General features: G+C 43.5%; 1 protein-coding gene across 1 annotated transcript; it reads right to left on the reverse strand.

Annotated features, from left to right (window-relative positions):
• Window positions 1-2,992: 2,992 nt before the first annotated feature.
• Window positions 2,993-17,067, reverse strand: LOC115195196 (pinopsin-like). The gene is made up of 5 exons (XM_029754987.1): window positions 16,412-17,067; window positions 13,714-13,902; window positions 12,548-12,687; window positions 5,244-5,477; window positions 2,993-3,879 (listed from the first exon to the last, which is right to left on the reverse strand). The coding sequence occupies exons 1-5, from the start codon at window positions 16,776-16,778 to the stop codon at window positions 3,565-3,567; spliced, it is 1,245 nt and encodes a 414-aa protein (XP_029610847.1). The 5' UTR covers window positions 16,779-17,067; the 3' UTR covers window positions 2,993-3,564.
• Between the last annotated feature and the right edge of the window lie 8,009 nt (window positions 17,068-25,076).

Genomic DNA, 25,076 nt, shown 5'->3' on the forward strand with positions numbered 1-25,076 from the left:
AACCCAATTAAACAGGGATGTAGTGGACCGTAAACCCAACTAAACAGGGATGTAGTGGACCGTAGACCCAACTAAACAGGGATGTAGTGGACCGTAGACCCAACTAAACAGGGATGTAGTGGACCGTAAACCCAACTAAACAGGGATGTAGTGGACCGTAAACCCAACTAAACAGGGATGTAGTGGACCGTAAACCCAACTAAACAGGGATGTAGTGGCCGTAAACCCAACTAAACAGGGATGTAGTGGACCGTAAACCCAACTAAACAGGGATGTAGTGGACCGTAAACCCAACTAAACAGGGCTGTAGTGGACCGTAAACCCAACTAAACAGGGCTGTAGTGGACCGTAAACCCAACTAAACAGGGATGTAGTGGAACGTAAACCCAACTAAGCACTGGTTATGCAACTTTTAATTTGCTGAATAAAATAGCATTGTTAATATTAGCATTAACGTTACTCTGAGTCCGTCATCTCGAACGCCGTTCACCTCCACACTCCTGAGTTGTTAATAGAAGTCTGTGGGTTAGGCTAGTGAAACCTGCCATAATTATGAAATCACACTCACTTTCAAATTCAAACCAGCTTTATTGGCATGTAAAAAGCGGGATAAAACGTTGCTGAGTCAATACATAGTAAGCAGTAATGACAAATATTAACAGTCGAAGATGCTAACAGAACCAGACGACAAACACATATCTACTGTATTATCTACTATCTTATGTACTATAGTATCTACTATATTATCTACTTTATTGTCTACTATATTATGTACTATAGTAGCTACTATATTATCTACTATATTATCTACTATAGTATCTACTTTATTATGTACGATAGTAGCTACTTTATTATCTACTATATTACGTACTATAGTATCTACTATATTACCTACTATCTTATCCACTATATTATGTACTATAGTATCTACTATATTACCTTCTATATTATGTACTATATTATCTACTATACTATCTACTATATTATCTACTATATTATCTACCATATTATCTACTATAGTATCTACTATAGTATCTACTATAGTATCTACTATATTATGTACTATAGTAGCTACTTTATTATCTACTATGTTATCTACGATATTATGTACTATAGTAGCTACTTTATTATCTACTATATAGCTACTTTATTATCTACTATATTATGTACTATAGTAACTACTTTATTATCTACAAATATTATGTACTATAGTATCTACTATATTATCTACTTTATTATCTACTATATTATGTACTATAGTAGCTACTATATTATCTACTATATTATGTACTATATTATGTACTATAGTAGCTACTATATTATCTACTATATTATCTACTATATTTTGTACTATAGTAGCTACTTTATTATCTACTAAATTATGTACTATAGTATCTACTTTATTATCTACAATAGTATCTACTATATTACCTACTATATTATGTACTATAGTATCTACTATCTTATCTACTATATTATGTACTATATTATCTACCATATTATCTACTATAGTATCTACTATAGTATCTACTTTATGCCCTGATGGGGCATTTCATGTTCTCTTCCCTATACTGTAACTCAGTTAATAATGCCTGGTTTAATCTGACAGCTGTGATTTCAAATAAGAGACGAGGGAGAAAGAAAGAGTGGAGAGGAATATATTTGAAAGAGATGAGAGGCGATAGGGAACGAGAACATTGCCTCGTCTCTCCTCACCTCTCCTCTCTCCTCTCCTCTCTTCTCTTTTCGTCTCCTCTCCTCTCCCCGCTTCTCTTCCCTTCTCAAATCCTCTGTAAGAGGCTGTACAGACAGACTTATCTTCTTCTCTCTGGGATATATATATATGTGTTTAAACAAACATTTATAATTGCACAAAATGTTACTTCAAATGATATTATTATGAAATGCTTAACACACTGTATCAAATCCCCTTGTGTATCAAATCTTCAATCAGTGCTTCTGTACGAAGCATGGAAACAGGGTCAGAGAACCCATCAATAATCCTTATATCAACAAAATGCACAGAATATCCTGCTCTTTAGGCAACAAAACATAATCAGAAACCTAATCAAATAATATGTTCTCTGCCAAAAAACAGTGTCTCTCTGAAATATTCCTGCATAGCTTAAACACACTATTAATGTAGCCCTATTTTTATAGCTTGGTGTAATTTGTTGTTGTGACATAGCTAATGTGTTTTTTAATTAAATCATCTCAGGTGCTGGTGTGCTGATTCCCCATCTCTGACTGTAAGGTCTACACCTAGCATGCTAATCATTCATTCAAACCCAAAACAAATTGTTATTTTTGTCATTGCTAGCATGCTACTTCTCCATTCAAATCTAATACAAACAGACTAACGCTTGTTTCGTTGCTGGCATACTAATTCTCCATTCAAGCCCAATACAAACAGGCTAATGCGCTAATGCTTGCCTTGTTGCTAGCATGTTTACTCTCGAAACCTAATGCTAACATGCTAATCCTTCACTTCAGGTTTAGTCTTGGAAATCCCAGACAAAGGGCAGTAACAGCACTGGGATTAATGACGGATTCTCTTGGTAACCTCAAGAAAAGAAGAAAAAAAGGAAAACTATCCAGGGAGGGTCCTCTTCAGACAGACAACTCCCAACAAATCACGAGGCAGACATGCCAGAACGTCCCGATTCGAAAACAAAGTTTGCAGGCAAAACCTTTGCAGTGGTTTTAGTGAAGGTAGTTGATGCAAACTAGCCCCTTGCAAAATGCCCTCATTAAAAAAAAAACTCCCTGAACTCCATCTTGCTAGCTACCATTTTGTGTCTGGGGGATGTTTACGGTAGGGCAACAAGCGGATAAGGCAGTGACTACGGCCATCCAGGACTTCTATACCAGGCGGTGTCAAACGAAGGCCCTAAAAATTGTCAAAGACTCCAGCAACCCTAGTCAAATTTTTCTTAAAACTGCATTGTTGGTTAAGGGCTTGTAAGTAAGCATTTCACTGTAAGGTCTACACCTGTTGTTTTCAGCGCATGTGACAAATACAATTTCATTTGATTAGATTTGTAAGAAAGCCGAATGGCCCTTTCCTCTATGCCAAACTGATGTTGTATACAAACAGGCATGTTAAGCTTGAACATTGGTACATTGTGGGAGGCAACGCGTCTGTCTAGAGAGAGAGAGAGAGACTACTTCAGGTTGAAGTTGCTCATCGCCACAGATCTAGGATCTGCAACAATGTTCCTGACCTGAGCCATCAGAAAAATCATTTTGTGCTCAAAATACATTTTTTTACCATCATTGATCGAATCAACAATTCATTTACAAATGATTCCACTGGTTACTGTGTGTGTGAGTGAGTGAGTGAGTGAGTGAGTGAGTGAGACTGATTATAGTAAGATTCCTGGGGACTTTATCTTCACCTCTAACAGATCTGTCAGATTTCTGATCATTCACATTGATAAGAACAAAACCACCTACTGCACAGCTTGAAATGACTACTCCAGAGAGACCTCCATCTTAACATGACGTATCTCCTTCTTACTCCTAACGTACATTATGTCTTGGGAACACAAAGCCTTTCTCTCTCTATCCATCGTAGTGAGCTACGAGGGTCAGTCTTGGTTTGGGAGTGGCAGTGGGCATTGTTTGGAGAGGGGGCGTGGATTGGACCAGGGGAGGGATTTTGGGAGGTGATGGTGGCAGGTCATCCGCTACCGCTAAGGAACTGTTGGCAGAGTCAGTCGGAGTGGGAGGGCCTACTGACGCCAAAACAACCGGCGCGTCATGTCCGTTTCCATTGCGAACGGTCCCGAGTGTTTTGGTCGCCGGTGATGACGCCTTCAAACTGGAGCTTCGGTCAGGAGAAGAACATCTTAGCAAAGCCTTGAAACACCTGTAGAACTACACACACACACACACACACACACACACACACACACACACACACACACACACACACACACACACACACACACACACACACACACACACACACACACACACACACACACACACACACACACACACACACAGCATCAATGCAGTCAGCTGTGTTTCAGCCACTAAACAGTCTTCACATCCTTATCTGCAATTATTCAGCCTTTATCAACCTGTCATAAGAACTCTGTGTGTGTTGTTGTCTGGTCAGATTATTCTAGATCTCAAAGGGCCATCAGTCAAATGTAATATGATTGGGTCCCATAAATCAGGGCCTGTCTTATGCCTGCTCACATCATCACTGCCCCACTCTCTCTCTCTGTCTATATTCGTTTTCATTGGAGATTTCATTGTGCAACACTATACAGAGGGAGAGATGGAGAGAGAGGGAGAGAGATGGAGAGGGAAAGAGAGAGAGAGAGAGGGGGAGAGGGAAAGAGAGAGAGAGATGGGGAGAGAGAGAGAGAGAGAGAGAGGGGGAGAGGGAAAGAGAGAGAGATGGAGAGAGAGAGGGAGAGACAGAGAGATGGAGAGAGGGAGAGACAGGGGGAGACAGGGGGAGAGTGAAAGAGAGGTGAGAGAGAGAGGGAGAGAGAGAAACACATGCACACCAACATCACATGAACACAGAAATGCACACAAGTAATCACGTATGCACACATTGATTAATGCATTGAGAACTGATCTGAGGATCAAATCAAAGAGTCAGAGGACATCACAGAGTGTGTTTGGATCGGTGCAAATCGTTATATTATGCTAATGTTAGGTATCAAGGGACGGGAGAATTTTCAAATCAAATTCAATCTAGCATTATTTCATCATCCAAGTACACACCCACACCTTTCTCTCTCTCTCAACCCCCCCACCCACACATGCACGGCCACGCAAAGACACATACATAGTACATACACTAACACGCACAACACACAAGCAGGGTGTATAACACCTGAATAAACATAGTGTACTTAGTATACTTTACAGTTCCACACGTATACTTGTAGTCTACTACATTTTACCCAGAACAAATCAGACCTCAACGCTGAGACAACGTTATATGGTGGTTGTGTTGGGATGTAGTATCTGCTGATGAACAATCTGCGTCTCTACATTGTTGTGAATGGGTGCGTGCGATAGTTTCAAAACACAGGCACAGGTTGCAGGTTATTTTACACACACGCTCTCTGTGGCAGTCCGTGCAGCCTTTTAAGTCTTCAGCTCCTCTCAACTAACTGTCACCATGGATACGGCTGGGAGGAACTGAAGACTGACAACGCCACACAGGAGTTCAGGGTGTGTGTGTGTATGTGTGTGTGTGTGTGTGTGTGTACCTGTCTGTTCATGTAGATGTATATAACAGGGTTGAGGACTGTAGATGTCTTGGCCAGCAGCGAGGGGACTATGGTGACCTCAGGGGTCAAAAGGTTGTGAGGGCCAAAGGTCGCCAGCAGGGCCGCTACACCGTACGGCAGCCAACACAACAGGTAACACGCTACCATGGTTACCACCATCACCAGCACACGTTGCTCACGACGACGGGTTACCGCCGTGCTCACATTGCTCACCTGGAGGGAAGACACACACACACATACACACACACACACACGTCTTATATTGTATAGACTTTAACTAGCTTGTTAACATATTCTCATTTTACATAGAAAAACAAGCTAGTTAAAAGTCTATACATTAATGAGCCTCAGAAGTCTCCCTAACAACCGCAATCCCCAGGAATCCTCAAATGACTTCATCCTGTACTCTCCTTAAGGAAAGCTGTGCGTGCATCCAAGAAAGTGAGTTTTGGGGTTGATGATCGACGACAATGAATGATCTTTAGTTACTCTGTTACATCTGTAGCTGTATTATATAGCACTGTTGCTATTCTGCAGTTTAAATATATTTCAGATACTCCATGTGTATGTTGTTTATATTGAGTGCCCAAGTATTCATACAGAAGATAGTATTATTTAGAGATGGTATTGCATAGCGATTTGGGTAGGGATCATCAACTACATTAAGCCACGGGCCAATTATTTCTTAAGCAGATGGTCAGGGGGCCGGAACACTACAAATAATTGGCATATTGCATATTGACAGCAAGAAGCCCAAACAGATATACTATTTGACTAAAACATAATCATTTCAAACCTTGCTTACATTGGTATAAGATCACATATCTCTCTATTATGCATGGGAATACTTTGGAACAGATTTCCTAAATTAAAATCACTTGGAGCTGATTTGCTGGTGTTTTTAAAGTATTTTATGTCCAACAATAAAATGTATATAAAAAAAAAAAATGTCATACTTTTTTGCTCAGAAAACTTGGGGGCCAAATACAATCACCTGCGTGCCAAATTTGCCGCCAGTTGGGGAACCCTGCTAGTGTATGCGCATGCTGGACTTTCATAGTTCGAATGCTAGAACCTGCTATAAGTCTCGGAGTCGGTCCTCGAAGATCGCGCAGGCGCAGAATAATTCATGACTGTGGCACCAGATAAGATCTCCATCAGCCTGGAGAGAGGGGGCCGTAAATCTTGCCTGTCTAATTAATTAGTTCAATTCAATTAAATTCAAAGGGCTTTATTGGCATGGGAAACATACAGTACCAGTCAAAAGTTTGGAAACACCTACTCATTCAAGGTTTTTTCTTTATTTGTACTATTTTCTACATTGTAGAATAATAGTGAAGACATCGAAACTATGAAATAACACATATGGAATTATGTCGTAACCAAATAAATAAATAAAACCAAATTCTTCAAAGTAGCCACCCGTTGCCTTGATGACAGCTTTGCACACTTGGCATTCTCTCAACCAGCTTCACCTGGAATGCTTTTCCAACAGTCTTGAAGAAGTTCCCACATACGCTGAGCTCTTATTGGTTGCTTTTCCTTCACTCTGTGGTCCAACTCATCCCAAACCATCTCAATTGGGTTGAGGTCAGGTGATTGTGGAGGCCAGGTTTGCTAGGGATGGGGGAAAAGTGTGACACCAGGCCTGGTGTAAGGGCTATTTGACCAAGAAGGAGAGTGATGAAATGCTTCATCAGATGACCTGGCCTCCACAATCACCCGACCTCAACCCAATTGAGATGGATTGGGATGAGTTGGACCACAGAGTGAAGGTCAGAGAGAAGGTCTGCCTTACACAGCCTGGATGTGTGTTGGGTCATTGTCCTGTTGAAAAACAAATGATAGTCCCACCAAACGCAAACCAGATGGGACCAGCAAAGCACCCCCACACAATCACACCTCCTCCTCCATGCTTCACGGTGGGAACCACACATGTGGAGATTAACTGTCTCACCTACTCTGCGCCTCACAAAGACACAGCAGTTGGAACCAAAAATCTCAATGCTCGTGTTTCATGGCCCAAGCAAGTCTCTTCTTCTTATTGGTGTCCTTTAGTAGTGGTTTCTTTGCAGCAATTTGACCATGAAGGCCTGATTCATGCATTCTCCTCTGAACAGTTGATGTTGAGATGTGTCTGTTACTTGAACTTTGTGAAGCATTTATTTGGGCTGCAATCTGAGGTGCAGTTAACTCTAATGAACTTATCCTCAGCAACAGAGGGAGCTCTGGGTCTTCCTTTCCTGTGGCGGTCCTCTTGAGAGACAGTTTCATTGATGGTTGTTGCGACTGCACTTGAAGAAACTTTCAAAGTTCTTGACATTTTCTGAATTGACTGACCTTCATGTCTTAAGGTAATGATGGACTGTCATTTCTCTTTGCTTATTTGAGCTGTTCCTACCATAATATGGACTTGGTCTTTTACCAAATAGGGCTATCTTCTGTATAGCAACCATACCTTATCACAACACAACTGATTGGCTCAAACTCATTAAGAAGGAAAGAAATTCTACAAATGAACTTTTAACAAGGCACACCTGTTAATAGAAATGCATTCCATGTGACTACCTCATGAAGCTGGTTGAGAGATTGCCAAGAGTGTGCGAAGCTGTCATCAAGGCAAAGGGTGGCTACTTTGAAGAATCTAAAATCGAAAATATATTTTGATTTGTTTAACACGTTTTTGGTTACTGCATGATTCCATATGTGTTATTTCAAAATGTTGATGTCTTCACTATTATTCTACAATGTAGAAAATAGTAAAAATAAAGAAAAACCCTTGAATGAGTAGGTATGTCCAAATATTTGACTGGTACTGTATATTTACATTGCCAAAGCAAGTGAAATGGATAAACAAAATTTAAATAAACAATAAAAAGTGAACAGTAAATATTACACTCACACAAGTTCAAAAATAATAGAGACATTTCAAATGTCATATTATGCCTATATACAGTGTTGTAATGATGTGCAAATAGTTCAAGTACAAAAGGGAAAATAAATAAACATAAATATGGGTTGTATTTAAAATGGTGTTTGTTCTTCACTGGTTATCCTTTTCTTGTGGCAAAAGGTCACAAATCTTGCTGCTGTAATTACACACTGTGGTATTTCACTGTCACGTCCTGACCAGTAAAGGGGTTATTTGTTACTGTCGTTTGGTCAGTACGTGGCAGGGGGTGTTTGTTTTATGTGGTTCGGGGTTTGTTGGGCTATGTACTTATGTAAGAGGGGTGTTTGTTTTATGTGTTCCGGGGTTCTTTGGTCTATGTTCTATGTTAGTGTATTTCTATGTTCAGTCTAGTCTATCTATTTCTATGTTTAGTTCATTGGATTGACCTTCAATTGGAGGCAGCTGTTCCTCGTTGCTTCTGATTGAAGGTCCTATGTATAGGGGTGTTTTTGTAATGGGATTTGTGGGTAGTTGTCTCCTGTTTTGTGTCTGTGCACATGACAGGACTGTTTAGTGTCGTTCGTTGTTTTGTATATGTGATTTGTTTGTTTTTCCTTCTTATGAGTTAATAAAGAAGATGAGTATACACGTTCCCTCTGCACCTTGGTCCAATCCTTACGACGCCCGTTACATTCACCCAATATATATGGGAGTTTATCAAAATGTGATTTGTTTTGGAATTCTTTGTGGGTCTGTGTAATCTGAGGGAAATATTGGTCTCTAAAATGGTCATACATGTGTCAGGAGGGAGTTCTCTCTCTCGTTCTCACACGTTTATGTTTATATGATATGTGAATTGTCCTTTTCATTCCTATGTAGATATTTCTATGGTTTAGTTTCCAACTCTGTATATTTGTTTTTACCTTTCAGAATATGGAGGACCAAACGTGCCGTAATTAAATGAATAAATAAATGATCATATAAATAATTTAACTTTAATTCATATATATATATATATATCAGCCTACATATATATATATAAGTAGGCTGATACCCAAAATCATGGACTCAAGATCCATAGGTAAAGCTGTACATTGCAATATGAATGTTCAATGTGTATATTTTGACTTTTTCAAGTCGGACACCATTTTAAACGATCACTAGACCAGAAATAGTCAGAAGTTTACATTTTTTTCCCTACTTCCTCATTACGCAGAGGCTAGCTAAGGATCATATCACCTCTACCTTACCTGACACACTTGACCCACTTAAATTTGCATACTGCCCCAATACATCCACAGACGATGCCATCGCACTGCACACCTCCCTATCCCATCTGGACAGAGGAATACCTATGTAAGAATGCTGTTCATTGACTATAGCTCAGCCTTCAACACCATAGTACCCTCCAAGATCATCATTAAGCTTGGGGCCCTGGGCCTGTGCAACTGAGTCCTGGACTTCCTGACAGGCTGCCCCCAGGTGGTGAAGGAAGGAAACAACACCTCCACTTCGCTGATCGTCAACACAGGGACCCCACAAGGGTGCGTGCTCAGCCCTCTCCTGTACTCCCTGTTCACCCATGACTGCGTGGCCATGCATACTTCCAACTCAATCATCAAGTTTGCAGACAACACAACAGTTGTAGGCCTGATTACCAACAAGGATGAGACAGTCTACAGCGAGGAGGTGAGGCCCCTGGCGAAGTGGTGCCAGGAAAATAACCTCTCCCTCAACGTCAACAAACTGAAGGAGCTGATCATGGACTTCAGGAAACAGCAGAGAGAGCAAGTGAAAAGCTTCAAGTTCCTGCGCGTACACATCACCGACAATCTTAAATGGTCCACCCACACAGACAGTGTGGTGAAGAAGTTGCAACAGCGCCTCAGGAGGCTGAAGAAATTTGGCTTTGCCCCTAAGACCCACACAAACTTTTACAGTTGCACAATTGAGAGCATCCTGTTGGGCTGTATCACTGCCTGGTACGGCAACTCCACTGCTCGTAAACACAGGGCTCTCCAGAGGGTGGTTCGGACTGCCCAACGCATCACCGGGGGCACACCGCCTGCCCTCCAGGACACCTACAGCACCCGATGTCACCGGAAGTCCAAAAAGAAGTCCAAAAATCAACCACCCTAGCCACGGCCTGTTCACCCAGCTACCATCCAAAAGGCGAGGTCAGTACAGGTGCATCAAAGTTGGGACCGAGAGACTGAAAAACAGCTTCTATCTCAAGGCCATCAGACTGTTAAATAGCCATCACTAGCAGGCTACCACCCGGTTACTCAACATGAAGTGCCTGCGGCACTCCAGGAACAGGGTTCCATGCCCTAGAGACAGAACTAAATATTGTATGTGAATTTCCATATATCAATGACACTAACAAAAAGGTTGAATTGTTCAGCAACATGTGTAGTAAATGCTAACAGAGCTTTGGTGATGAAAAGTACATAATGCATTTATTGTCATCTCCCTATCAGGCGGCTGGCTGCATGCTGTGACATGGGCCTGGATGGTGCCACATCTTCAAGCTGCCAGACTGAGGACTGTGGCCTCCAGTTGTACGGGACGCAAGGGTCTTACCTGGAAACAGGATGCACCTGAGCTCTATTCTGAGTCTTATAGCAAAGGGTCTAGAGATCCTTGAGATGTTTCTACAACTTGATTGGAGCCCACTTGTGGTAAATTCAATTGATTGGACATGATTTAGAAAGGCATACACCTGTCAATATATGGTCGCACAGTTGACAGTGCATGTCAGAGCAAAAACCAAGCCATGAGGTCGAAGGAATTGTTTGTAGAGCTCCGAGACAGGATCGTGTCGAGGCACAGATCTGGGGAAGGGTACCAAAAAATGTCTGTAGCATTGAAAGTCCCCAAGAACACAATGGCCTCCATCATTCTTAAACGGAAGAAGCTTGGAACCACCAAGACCCTTCCTAGAGCTGGCCGCACAGTCAAACTGAGCAATCGGGGGAGAAGTGCCTTGGTCAGGGAGGTGACCAAGAACACGATGGTCACTCTGACAGAGCTCTAGAGTTCATCTTTGGAGATGGGAAAACCTTCCAGAAGGACAACCATCTCTGCAGTACAGAAACCTGGCACCATCCCTACGGTGAAGCATGGTGGTGGTAGCATCATGCTGTGGGGATGTTTTCAGTGGCAGGGACTGGGAGACTAGTCAGGATCGAGGGAAAGATGAACGGAGCAAAGTACAGAGAGATCCTTGATGAAAATCTGCTCCAGAGTGCTCAGGACCTCAGACTGGGGCGAAGGTTCACCTTCCAACAGGACAACGACCCTAAGCACACCGCCAAGACAACACAGGAGTGGCTTCTGGACAAGTCTCTGAATGTCCTTGAGAGGCCCAGCCAGAGCCCGGACTTGAAGCCGATCAAACATCTCTGGAGAGACCTGAAAATAGCTGTGCAGCAACACTCCCCATCCAACCTGATAGAGCTTGAGAGGATCTGCAGAGAAGAATGGTAGAAACTCCCCAAATACAGGTGTGCCAAGCTTGTAGCATCATAACCAAGAAGACTCAAGGCTGTAATCGCTGCCAAAGGTGCTTCAACAAAGTACCGAGTAAAGGGTCTGAATACTTATGTAAATGTGATATTTCCGTTTTTTCAATTTTATAAATGTGCAAAAATTTATAAAAACCTGTTTTTGCTTTGTCTTTTTGGGGTATTGTGTGTAGATTGTTGAGGGGAAAACAACTATTTAATAAATTTTAGAATAAGGCTGTAACGTAACAAAACATTTAAAAAGTCAAGAGGTCTGAATACTTCCGAATGCACTGTATATTTTAGAGCATCACGTCTCATCTCACTACGTTAACAATTGCTAAGGCGAACAGTAAATTCCACTATTGTGGCTAACCCATATTGTGGCTAGCTTCAGAAAGGTGACTTATTCCATCATGACAACATGCTTGTCCTTATTGGACTGCTGTTAGCTAGCTGCTAACTTATTAATTAGCGACTTATCCACTCTATTGCTTAATAAGTGATCTAGTTAACGTGAGCTAGCCAACATGCATTGCTTCTGACATGCCGTGATCCTGCTTGCTTTACATCTGATAGATATTTAGCTACCTAGATAATAATGGTTTATGATAATGTCAGTTTAGTTCATTATCTAGCTAGCAAACTAAATGTGAAACTTGACGTTATCAGTTGTAGCCAAGCTAGCTAGCTTGATACTTGGTAGAGAAGTGTGTGTCAAAATAGTAGTGGGGTGAGGATTTGACACGTACATGGAGAGTATATGTTCAGCAGTTGGTGGTGCTACTGTTACACAACCCCCAGGCACTTAGATCTAAACTCACCGCTCTAAACTGTAAACTGAGTGAAGGGTCAGAATAGGTCAGAGGTCGGGGGTTAGTTACCTGTTTGATAGCGCTGAGCAGCTTGCCGTAGCTGTACATTATGACAGAGAAAGGCAGTAACAGACAGAAGGTGAACAGACAGACGATGTAGGAGATGTTGTTGGGTGTCTGGGTCCTCCAGTCCACTGAACAGGTCGTTCCTAGAACACAGTGCAACAATACACACTGTCAATATGAATACTGTTACTATGAATACTGTTGCTGTTACTATGAATACTGTTACTATGAATACTGTTACTGTTACTATAAATACTGTTACTATGAATACTGTTGCTGTTACTATGAATACTGTTACTATGAATACTGTTACTGTTACTATAAATACTGTTACTATGAATAATGTTACTATGAGTACTGTTACTATGAATACTGTTACTGTTACTATAAATACTGTTACTATGAATAATGTTACTATGAGTACTGTTACTATAAATACTGTTACTATGAATAATGTTACTATGAGTACTGTTACTATGAGTACTGTTACTATGAATAATGTTACTATGAGTACTGTTACTATAAATACTGTTACTATGAATAATTTTACTATGAATACTGTTTCTGTTACTATGAATACTGTTACTGTTACTATGAATACTGTTACTATTACTATGAATACTGTTACTATGAATACTGTTACTGTTACTATAAACACTGTTACTATGAATAATGTTACTATGAATATTGTTTCTGTTACAATGAATACTGTTACTGTTACTATGAATACTGTTACTATTACTATGAATACTGTTTCTGTTACTATGAATACTGTTTCTGTTACTATGAATACTGTTTCTGTTACTATGAATACTGTTGCTATGAATACTGTTACTGTTGCTATGAATACTGTTACTGTTGCTATGAATACTGTTACTGCTACTATGGATACTGTTACTGCTACTATGGATACTGTTACTATGAGACTGTAACTATAAATACTGTTACTATGAGACTGTAACTATAAATACTGTTACTGTTACTATGACGACTGCTACTATGAATACTGTTACTATGAATACTTTTACTAGGTAATAAATACTGTAGTTCCATATGCCAACAGATTTTCTTTGAATGGAAGACTTCTTATTGCACCTTCACTCACTCACACACACACACACGCACGCACGCACACACGCACACTCGCAAGCACGCACACATGCACACACCTGGTCCCTCGGGGCCATAGCTGCTCCAGCCCAGCAGCGGGGGTAGTGTCCAGGCCAGGGCGTAGACCCAGGAGAAACACACTCCAGCCACCGCTGTACCGAAGTCAGTACCATCCGCCTGCATCCGACACAGCATGGTACAGCAACGCTCATAGGACAGCACTGCCAGGGAGATCAGAGACACGATACCTGGAACACACGCACAAGTGTCTGGAGAGTAAGAGGGAGATTTAAACCCCAAAGTTAATTATTTGTATGTTTAATCACTTTAGGCTACTATTGAAGTTCATTGAGAAAATCTGACTCAAGATCCCGACAAAAGTTCTCATGCAGCTCTGCTGAACATTAAACATTAGACCTGGCAGTGGCGATATTAGCATGTCAATCTTGGAGGGGCAACAACAACAAATAATGTGTAGATGCATGCCAGAAAAGCCACAAAACAACAATAAATTAACTGCCCACAAGATGTCAGGGCCTACATAAAGCTGTCCCAACAGCAGAGTCCCAACAGCAGTCCCAATACCTTACCACTGCTACACCTGGCTATCAGCGGAGCCTTGTCTGGCAGCGAAACAGTTAATTCAGCCTCATTTACTGCCCTTTAAAAAAACATGGCTGACTTGCTTAAACAAATGTGGTTTCTACTGACATTTGAGATGTACAAACTACGGCATAAGGGAATGACAAGTGGATAAAAGGCCATCCGTTATTTTGATTAAGACATTAATGAACGAGCTAGGACGGACGTAGTCAATATAACTATTTGTTCAGCACTTTTGAAATGTACAGTGACAGAATTTAGAACATGGGCCGTTCTTACAGTATTCTCCCTGTACACCAAGTCAGAACCGTAGGATAAATCAAGGGGGAAAATAAGCAGACAATGAAAGCTCTTACAATATTTAATGATTACATTTCTCTAAAACTGGCTATAGGCTACATGTGCACCACCAAGTCAGAACAGTAGGCAAAATTAAGAGGGGGAAAGGGACCAAATTATTAGGGTGAGGAACAAGGTCTACTAACAACTTACTATTTATTTAACCTTTATTTAACTAGGCAAGTCAGTTAAGAACAAATTCTTATTTACAATGATGGTCTACACCGGCCAAACCTGGACAACGCTGAGCCAATTGTGTGCCGTCCTATGGGACTCCCAATCACAGCTGGTTGTGAAACAGCCTGGATTCAAACCAGGGTGTCTGTAGCAACGCCTCAAGCACTGAGATACAATGCCTCAGACCACTGCGCCACTCGGGAGCCCACAACATAACATACACTTGGTATTAATTTCTTAGCTACAGTATACATATCTCCCTGGCATATGACATTATTTTGCAGCAGCATACAAGACATTTTTGGACTCACCTTGTTGTGGTGTGCTCACTTGAACAGGAAAGTGGCATGGCGGTCTTTTGTGGGCAAATTGTGTCATCAAACTTTGTTATAAAAGTCTGGCATTCTCTGGATTTATGGTGCATTCAAAACAACTGGGAACTCGTAAAAAAACAAGGTAGAATCATGATGACGTCAGTGATCTTCAGGTCGAGCTCCAGAGAGAGGCCTAGTTCCAGACTTGCAATTCCGAGTTGGATGACCTTTCAAAATGTATTTTCCCAGTCGGAGCTCGTTTTTTTCCGAGTTCCCAGTTGTCTTGAACTCACTGAAGTCAGATTTGCAAGTCCTGAGTTTCCAATTGTTTTGAGCGCGGCAGAAGGCATGCTGGATTGACAGCATGGCCAACGTTGAATGTTTATAATTTTAAGCTTGGAAAAGAGACCCTTAAACCCAGACACGGGACCACACATCCACTCCACTGAATAGTAGGCTAGTGATTGCTTTGCAACGCTTACAGTTAGCGACTGATTCCTTCCAAACCACTCATTGTTGAATTTGCGATTTCCAACTTGTTGTTTAATGTTTATGTCCAATGGCCGATGAGCACTGATACGTTTTATCTATAATTTCTCTTCATTATTTCTCTTCATATGACAAGGATTAAAAAGGATTTGCCAGCAGATTGTCGACTTGATTCATGATGATAACTGCTAGCTTACAAACTAAGATTTTTAAAGTATGATGTTGACATGATCAGTCCAATCAAAGCTACTGTAGATATAACGTGGTTTGACGTCATTTTATCTGTGGCCAATGACCTTGAGCTTTCTTTGATGGGCACTTCTAATGTAACTCTATGGCAGCTCCCAAGGGGCTTGAATTTGCGAGGTCTACCCTTACATTTGGCAGTGACTTAGTGTCCCCAAGAGTGACAGAACAGTGAGCCAATCACAGCGCAACTAGAGAACATTACCAACCCATACGCTCCCGTATTTCCACCCCACCACCACAGAAAGCACTGAGCTACGCTGAAACACCTGCATTTTGGAGCTGCCTTACTCAAGAAAACAAAAAAAATACGAAGTTTGTATGCGGCTTTATTAACTCCATTGAATTACATTGTTTGCAAACTGATATGTGACACATTAATGCCAAAATAGCATGCATTGTTTGCAAAACAGGCAACGCTCCCCGTCACCACTGAGACCTGGCCAGGTCAAACACATTTAGTGAATACTTTCAGCTGAGCTGTGTTTGTTGGCAAAAGGAAATTATTTCAGTTGGTTAAGGTTAGGGTTTGGGGTTGTGGTAGGCTAAGTTTAGTCGATAAATATGACACACACACTGGGCTACTCACCCAAACAGGAGTTGATGAAGCCATACCAGACGCATCCCGCCCTCCCGATCAGCCACCTGCCCTGCGTGGCAGCGGCGAAGCTGAACGGTGTCCCGAGCACGCAGACCAGCAGGTCCGAAACACACACACTCAACAGCAGGACGTTGATGGGCGAGCGCAGCGTATGGTACCGGCAGAATAACGTTAACACCAGGAGGTTGTTGAGGAAACCGAATGTACCTATGAACCCCAGACACACTGCCACCACGAGATGTCCCGTAGGACTCAGAGAACCTGAGCCTCCTCCCTGCGTGACCACCGTCTTACCGTCACTGACTCCCCATGGGCAGCTCACGCCGCAGCTCAGACTAACGTTAGACACTATCATACCGGCCCCGTTAGTTACTCTACAGGTGGCCGGTGGAGTTTGGAGGAGAGATAATCCATTTGGTTTGGTCTCTCTGTCTCTGTCAGCCCATCACGAGAGGAGCACAAACAGCCGCGTGAAACATCCAACTCTGCCCACTAAAAAAGTGAATGTCTGTTCACTGTTAGCTGAAAAACAACATCTCTTCATCAGGTGAAGCAACTCCGAATTCCACCGGGTAGAAACGGCAGTCCTCTCCTGCGCTCCGCTTACCGACTGGCTGCGTAAAGTTCAGTTAACTCTCAGTGAAGGATGTGTGTGTGTGTGTGTGTGTTTCCCTCCCGGTGGTACACCGTGTGTACTTGAAGGTCATCTTGCTCTGCCGGCCACCGGGCGTCTGCTCGCGCTTTTAAAGGTGTGACGTTACATATCCTGATGCAAGAGAGTGTAAGGGAAAGGATTGGTTGGGAAAGGGGGCACGGGCAGCATAAGTGGTCATTTAATAATAATAATGATAATAATAATGATGTTTCATTGTCACATACACCGAATATGTGCAGGGCGATATGTTATTTTACAGGGTCAGCCATATTAGTTGAGTAGTATGGCCCCCCTGGAGCAAATTAGGGTTAAGTGTCTTGCTTAAGGGCACATCGACAGATTTTCCACCTTGTCGGCTCAGGTTTTCGAACCAGCGACCTTTCAGTTACTGGCCCAACGCTGATAAGAGAGAAAATGATATGTCTCTCTTTCTCCTCAGTGTTTTATTCATAAAACTGGTGTTTGTTGTTGATATATCCTTTCAACAAAACAGGAAACTGGAAATGCTTCTCTCCAAACCTGCCATATTCATTCTCCTCTCTAATGAATTGGGGTTCCCACCAACCTGTTGTTCTTCAAAGCAAACATACTGTACCTACATAGACGACAGATACTTGGTCGATGTGATGTAGCTTACACATTTCAGCACATTGGACAGCACCTTTCAGGCAGGACGTTTGATGGACATATCGAAGCCAGATTTTTGATTCTCTGAAAGAGTGATTTCTGATCCGACTTCCTCTAGTTATTATTATAAGGGAAAAAGTGTTGAACAATTTCGGGGGCAATGGAAAAGCAGTAGCTAGAGAGATTATTCTGATTGGGTTAGGTCAGCCAATGTAATTCACTGTCAGGGCACTGGGAAATCAATGCTATTGTGCTGGACACACAGAAACGCACACGCACATGCACACACACATTTATCAGGGTAGAGTGAGTTGTTATTTTGAAGACTTGTGTTAGCTCCCAAAGCTGATACCCAAAGCTAATAATAGTTAACATAGTCTTGTGACGTGCAGATGACCTGGGTTCAAACCATGTACTTCCACATCACATTGGGGCGGCAGCGCAGCCTAGTGGTTAGAGCGTTGGAAAGGTTGCAAGATCGAATCCCCGAGCTGACAAGGTACAAATCTGTCGTTCTGCCCCTGAACATGGCAGTTAACCTACTGTTCCTAGGCCGTCATTGAAAATAAGAATTTGTTCTTAACTGACTTGCCTAGTTAAATAAAGGTGAAATAAAATTGCTCTGGTAATATTCAGAGAGAGAGCACACTCGTGTGCCAAGCTTGTAGCGTCATACCCAAGAAGACTCGAGGCTGTACTCGCTGCCAAGGTGCTTCAACAAAGTACTGAGTAAAGGGTCTGTATACTTATGTAAATGTGATATTTCAGTTTTTTATTTTTAATACATTTGCAAACATTTATAAAAACCTGTTTTGGCTTTGTCATTATGGGGTACTGTGTGTAGATTGATGAGGGGGAAAAAAACTATTTAGTCCATTTTAGAATAAGGCTGTAACGTAACAAAAGAAAAAGTCTAGGGGTCTGAATATTTTCTGAATGCACTGTATGTAATATGGTCATACATTTGTCAGGAGGTTAGGAAGTGCAGCTCAGTTTCCACCTCATTTTGTGGGCAGTGTTGCACATAGCCTGTCTTCTCTTAAGAGCCTTTTTATTATATTTTTATTTCACCTTTATTTAACCAGGTAGGCTAGTTGAGAACAAGTTCTCATTTGCAACTGCGACCTGGCCAAGATAAAGCATAGCAATTCGACACATACAACAACAGAGTTACACATGGAATAAACAAAACATACAGTAGAACAAATGAAAACAAAAAGTCTATATACAGTGAGTGCAAATGAGGTAAGTTAAGGCAATAAATAGGCCATGGTGGCGAAGTAATTACAATATAGCAATTAAACACTGGAATGGTAGATGTGCAGAAGATGAATGTGCAAGTAGAGATACTGGGGTGCAAAGGAGCAAGATAAATAAATAAATACAGTATGGGGATGAGGTAGGTAGATAGATGGGCTGTTTACAGATGGGCTATGTACAGGTGCAGTGATCTGTGAGCTGCTCTGACAGCTGGTGCTTAAAGCTAGTGAGGGAGATATGAGTCTCCAGCTTCAGAGATTTTTGCAGTTCGTTCAAGTCATTGGCAGCAGAGAACTGGAAGGAAAGACAACCAAAGGAGGAATTGGCTTTGGGGGTGACCAGTGAGATATACCTGCTGGAGCGTGTGCTGACGAGTGGGTGCTGCTATATTGACCAGTGAGCTGAGATCAGGCGGGGCTTTACCTAGCAGAGACTTGTAGATAACCTGGAGCCAGTGGGTTTGGCGACGAGTATGAAGCGAGGGCCAACAAACGAGAGCGTACAGGTCGCAATGGTGGGTAGTGTATGGGGCTTTGGTGACAAAACGGATGGCACTGTGATAGACTGCATCCAATTTGTTGAGTAGAGTGTTTGAGGCTATTTTATAGATGACATCACCGAAGTCGAGGATCGATAGGATGGTCAGTTTTACAAGGGTATGTTTGGCAGCATGAGTGAAGGATGCTTTGTTAGCTCTAGGTAGCTAGTAGGCCGCGGTTAGCCGAATGGGCCTTCAGCGGACGTCGCGCCTGAGGGGCCTGTTGGAATCCTCGGGCAGATTATGTCGGTATTCCAGTCGTAGAGGATCGGCGGGGTTCCGTGCCCTGTACCAGCAGTAGAAGGGGTCCGGATATTGTAGCCCAGGAGTGGGCTTCGGTGGTAGCACAGGAGCCCTGGCCGGGCTAGCTTCAGGCTAATTGGTGCTTGCTCCGGGATGGAAACGCTAGCCAGGAGTAGTCACCCGGGATTGCGGTTAGCTAGTTGCGAAGATCCAGTTGAAAATGTTCAGAGTTTGCGGTAGGAATCCAGGGATATGGGGGAAAAAAATGACAAATAATAATAGGTCCGTTATGCTCTGGTTTGAGTCACGTTGTACGAATTGGCGAGAGCTTTCCGAGCTAAAGGTTAGCTGATGACCGCTAGCAATGGTTTGCTGACTGATAGCTGGTAGGTAGTTAGCTGGCTAGCTTCAGTTGAGGGATTCCAGATCCGAAGTAAATAGAAATACTTTAGAAAAAAAACAGACCCACGCCACATTGGGTGAGGCGGGTTGCAGGAGAGTATTTAGAAGTTGAGGTTTAGGAAAATATTTTTAAAAGATAACAAATAAAATCTGTTTATTGGTCGCGTGAACAGTTTAGCAGATAATATAGCAGGTGCAGCGAAATAGTTGTTACTAGCGCCTAACAATGCAGTAAAATGTCAAACAAGTACACAATGTATTATTATTTATTTTTTTACAAGAAATCCAATTAACAACCCAAATGCAATATATACGTATATACACCGAATGACATGTACAGCAGTAGATATACTAAGAATGACATGTACAATGGTGGAACAAGCTCCCTCACGACGCCAGGTCAGCGGAGTCAATCACCACCTTCCGGAGACACCTGAAACCCCACCTCTTTAAGGAATACCTGGGATAGGATAAAGTAATCCTTCTAACCCCCCCCCCCCCCTTAAAATATTTAGATGCACTATTGTAAAGTGGTTGTTCCACTGGATATCATAAGGTGAATGCACCAATTTGTAAGTCGCTCTGGATAAGAGCGTCTGCTAAATGACTTAAATGTAAATGTACAGCAGTAGATATCCTAAGAATGACATGTACAGCAGTAGATATACTAAGAATGACATGTACAGCAGTAGATATACTAAGAATGACATGTACAGCAGTAGATATACTAAGAATGATATGTACAGCAGTACAGTAGATATTGTCACGGTTGTCTAAAGGAGCGGACCAAGGTGCAGCGTGTTTGTAGTTCCACATTTTATTAAATCCGTGAAACTTTGCAAAACATAAATAACGGAATATGACAAAACAACAAACCGTGACACAGAGAGAAAACAAACACTACTTAAAAGATAATAACCCACAAAAACCCAGGAAGAAAAACCCAAGCTTAAATATGATCTCCAATCAGAGGTAACGAGGACCAGCTGCCTCCAATTGGAGATCAACCCAAACAACCCCAACATAGAAAAACTACAACTTAAACATAGAAATAGAAAACATAGAAAAACACAAAACACCCCCTGTCATGCCCTGACCTACTCTACTATAGAAAATTACATCTTACTAGGGTCAGGATGTGACAGTACACCCCCCCCCCAAAGGTGCAGACTCCGAATGCAACATAATCAATAAAGAAACCACAAAACAAAAGGGAGGGTAGGGAGGGTGATAATTGTCTATGGCGGCTCAAATACAGTCCACATAACCTTAACCTCCAGCAGGAGGCGACTCCGGTTCGGGGCGTAATCCCCGCTCCACCCGCTGATCCCTCCGCTCTAGTACCACCGGACCGTGGATCGTCGTCAGAGGAACCGGACTGTAGATCATTGCTGGAGGTTCTGGGCTGCAGGCCGTCGCTGAAGACTCTGGGCTGCAGGCCGTCGCTGGGGAACTTCTCAGGAGGTTCCGGACTGTGGGCCGTCTCTCAGGAGGTTCCGGACTGTGGGCCCTCTCTCAGGAGGTTCCGGACTGTGGGCCCTCTCTCAGGAGGTTCCGGACTGTGGGCCCTCTCTCAGGAGGTTCCGGACTGTGGGCCGTCTCTCAGGAGGTTCCGGACTGTGGGCCCTCTCTCAGGAGGTTCCGGACTGTGGGCCCTCTCTCAGGAGGTTCCGGACTGTGGGCCCTCTCTCAGGAGGTTCCGGACTGTGGGCCGTCTCTCAGGAGGTTCCGGACTGTGGGCCGTCTCTCAGGAGGTTCCGGACTGTGGGCCGTCTCTCAGGAGGTTCCGGACAGTGGGCCGTCTCTCAGGAGGTTCCGGACTGTGGGCCGTCTCTCAGGAGGTTCCGGACTGTGGGCCGTCTCTCAGGAGGTTCCGGACTGTGGGCCGTCTCTCAGGAGGTTCCGGACTGTGGGCCGTCTCTCAGGAGGTTCCGAACTGGGGGCTGTCACTGCAGGCTCCGTGCCATGGATCATCACTGGAGGCTTCATGCCATGGATCCTCTACAGGCTTCTTGCCATGGATCATCCCTACAGGCTCCGGGCCATGGATCATCCCTACAGGCTTCTTGCCATGGATCATCCCTACAGGCTTCGGACCATAGATCATCACTTGAGGCTTCATTCGTGGAGCTGGAATAGGTCTCACCGGACTAGGGAACGTCGCTGGGAGTTCTGGACTAGGGAACGTCGCTGGAGGCTCTGGACTGGAGAGCGTTGCCGGAGGCCTGGTGCGCAGAGCAGGCACAGGGTATACTGGGTCGTGGAGGCGCACTGGAGATCTGGAGCTTATGGCTGGCACAACCCGTCCTGGCTGGATAACCTCCGTAGCCCGACAAGCACGAGGCGTTGTGACAGGTCACACAGGTTTGTATTGGCGAACTGGGGTTACCTTGCGTAGAGCTGGCGCAGGATAACCTGGGCCGAGAAAACGCACCGGAGACCAGGAACGCTGAGCAGGCATACTCCTTCCTGGCTGAATGCCAACTCTAGCACGGCACCTGTGAGGAGCTTGCACCGAGCACACCGGGCTCTAGCTGCGCACTGGCGACACAGTGCGTATCTCAGCATAACTTCGTGCTTGCTCGGTCACTTGCCCCCCACGGTAAGGACGGGGAGTTGGCACAGGTCTCCAACCTGACTCTGCCAATCTCCCCGTGTGCCCCCCCCCAAAACAATTTTGGGGGCTGTCTCTCGCACTTGCCTCTTGGTTGGTACAGCGCCTCATAATAACGCCGCTCTGATTTAGCTGCCTCAATCTCCTCCCTTGGGCGGCAATACTCCCCAGCCTGCCTCCCAGGTCCTTTCCCGTCCAGAATGTCTTCCCAGGTCCATTTCTGTTGCTCCTGGGCACGCTGCTTGGTCCTTTTATGGTGGGTTATTCTGTCACGGTTGTCTAAAGGAGCGGACCAAGGTGCAGCGTGTTTGTAGTTCCACATTTTATTAAATCCGTGAAACTTTGCAAAATATAAATAACTGAATATGACAAAACAACAAACCGTGATGCAGAGAGAAAACAAACACTACTCAAAAGATAATAACCCACAAAAACCTAGGAAGAAAAACCCCTACTTAAATATGATCTCCGATCAGAGGTAACGAGGACCAGCTGCCTCCAATTGGAGATCAACCCAAACAACTCCAACATAGAAATAGAAAAACTAGAACTTAAACATAGAAATAGAAAACATAGAAAAACACTGTCACGCCCTGACCTACTCTACTATAGAAAATTACATCTTACTAGGGTCAGGACGTGACAGATATACTAAGAATGATATGTACAGCAGTACAGTAGATATACTAAGAATGATATGTACAGCAGTACAGTAGATATACTAAGAATGACATGTACAGCAGTATATATACTAGGAATGATATTTACAGCAGTAGATATACAAAGAATGATATGTACAGCAGTATATATACTAAGAATGATATGTACAGCAGTAGATATACTAAGAATGATATGTACAGCAGTAGATATACTAAGAACGATTACTACTTCACCATTTCTATCTTACCTGCTACTCATCGCTCATTTGGTGTGTGTGGGTGATATGTGTGTTAGTGGTTTGTGGGTGGTGTGTGTGGGTGATATGTGTGTTAGTGGTTTGTGGGTGGTGTGGGTGGTGTGTGTGGGTGATATGTGTGTTAGTGGTTTGTGGGTGGTGTGTGTGGGTGATATGTGTGTTAGTGGTTTGTGGGTGGTGTGGGTGGTGTGTGTGGGTGATATGTGTGTTAGTGGTTTGTGGGTGGTGTGTGTGGGTGATATGTGTGTTAGTGGTTTGTGGGTGGTGTGGGTGGTGTGTGTGGGTGATATGTGTGTTAGTGGTTTGTGGGTGGTGTGTGTGGGTGATATGTGTGTTAGTGGTTTGTGGGTGGTGTGTGTGGGTGATATGTGTGTTAGTGGTTTGTGGGTGGTGTGTGTGGGTGATATGTGTGTTAGTGGTTTGTGGGTGGTGTGTGTGTGGTGTCTGTATGCGGGTGGTGTATGTGATGGTTTCAAGAACTGTAGAAGTAAACCCAGCCCCATTAAGCCTTCATCCCTCTCCCCCTTCTTCCCTCCTCCCTGACATCTCTTCATCCCTCTCCCCCTTCTTCCCTCCTCCCTGACATCTCTTCATCCCTCTCCCCCTTCTTCCCTCCTCCCTGACATCTCTTCATCCCTCTCCCCCTTCTTCCCTCCTCCCTGACATCTCTTCATCCCTCTCCCCCTTCTTCCCTCCTCCCTGACATCTCTTCATCCCTCTCCCCCTTCTTCCCTCCTCCCTGACATCTCTTCATCCCTCTCCCCCTTCTTCCCTCCTCCCTGACATCTCTTCATCCCTCTCCCCCTTCTTCCCTCCTCCCTGACATCTCTTCATCCCTCTCCCCCTTCTTCCCTCCTCCCTGACATCTCTTCATCCCTCTCCCCTTCTTCCCTCCTCCCTGACATCTCTTCATCCCTCTCCCCCTTCTTCCCTCCTCCCTGACATCTCTTCATCCCTCTCCCCCTTCTTCCCTCCTCCCTGACATCTCTTCATCCCTCTCCCCCTTCTTCCCTCCTCCACTCCTCACTTCTAGTCCTCCTCTTCCTCCCTCTCCCCCTTCTTCCCTCCTCCCCGACATCTCCTCTTCCTCTCTTCTCTCACAGCTCCCCTTCCCCCCTCTCTTCTCTAACCTCTCTCCTTCCCTTCCTCAGGGAAGACATTTTTCCCCTCCACTTGATCCCATCGATTTCTGTCCAGTTCAAGGATGAGTCACTTTCTCCCTTTTCTCTTTCCTTCAATCTCTCTCAAACTCCTTTTGTTCTCCTGTTTCTCGTCTCTTTCTCTCTCTTACCCTTTTCTTTGGTCTATCGCTCTCTCATCATCCCCCTTTCTCTATTGTTTTGTTGACTGTTTGTTATTCTGTGTGTTGTCCTGCAGGAAACAAGCAGGAAACCAGAA

Source organism: Salmo trutta, chromosome 6, assembly GCF_901001165.1.
Source record: "Salmo trutta chromosome 6, fSalTru1.1, whole genome shotgun sequence".
Lineage (NCBI taxonomy): Eukaryota > Metazoa > Chordata > Actinopteri > Salmoniformes > Salmonidae > Salmo > Salmo trutta.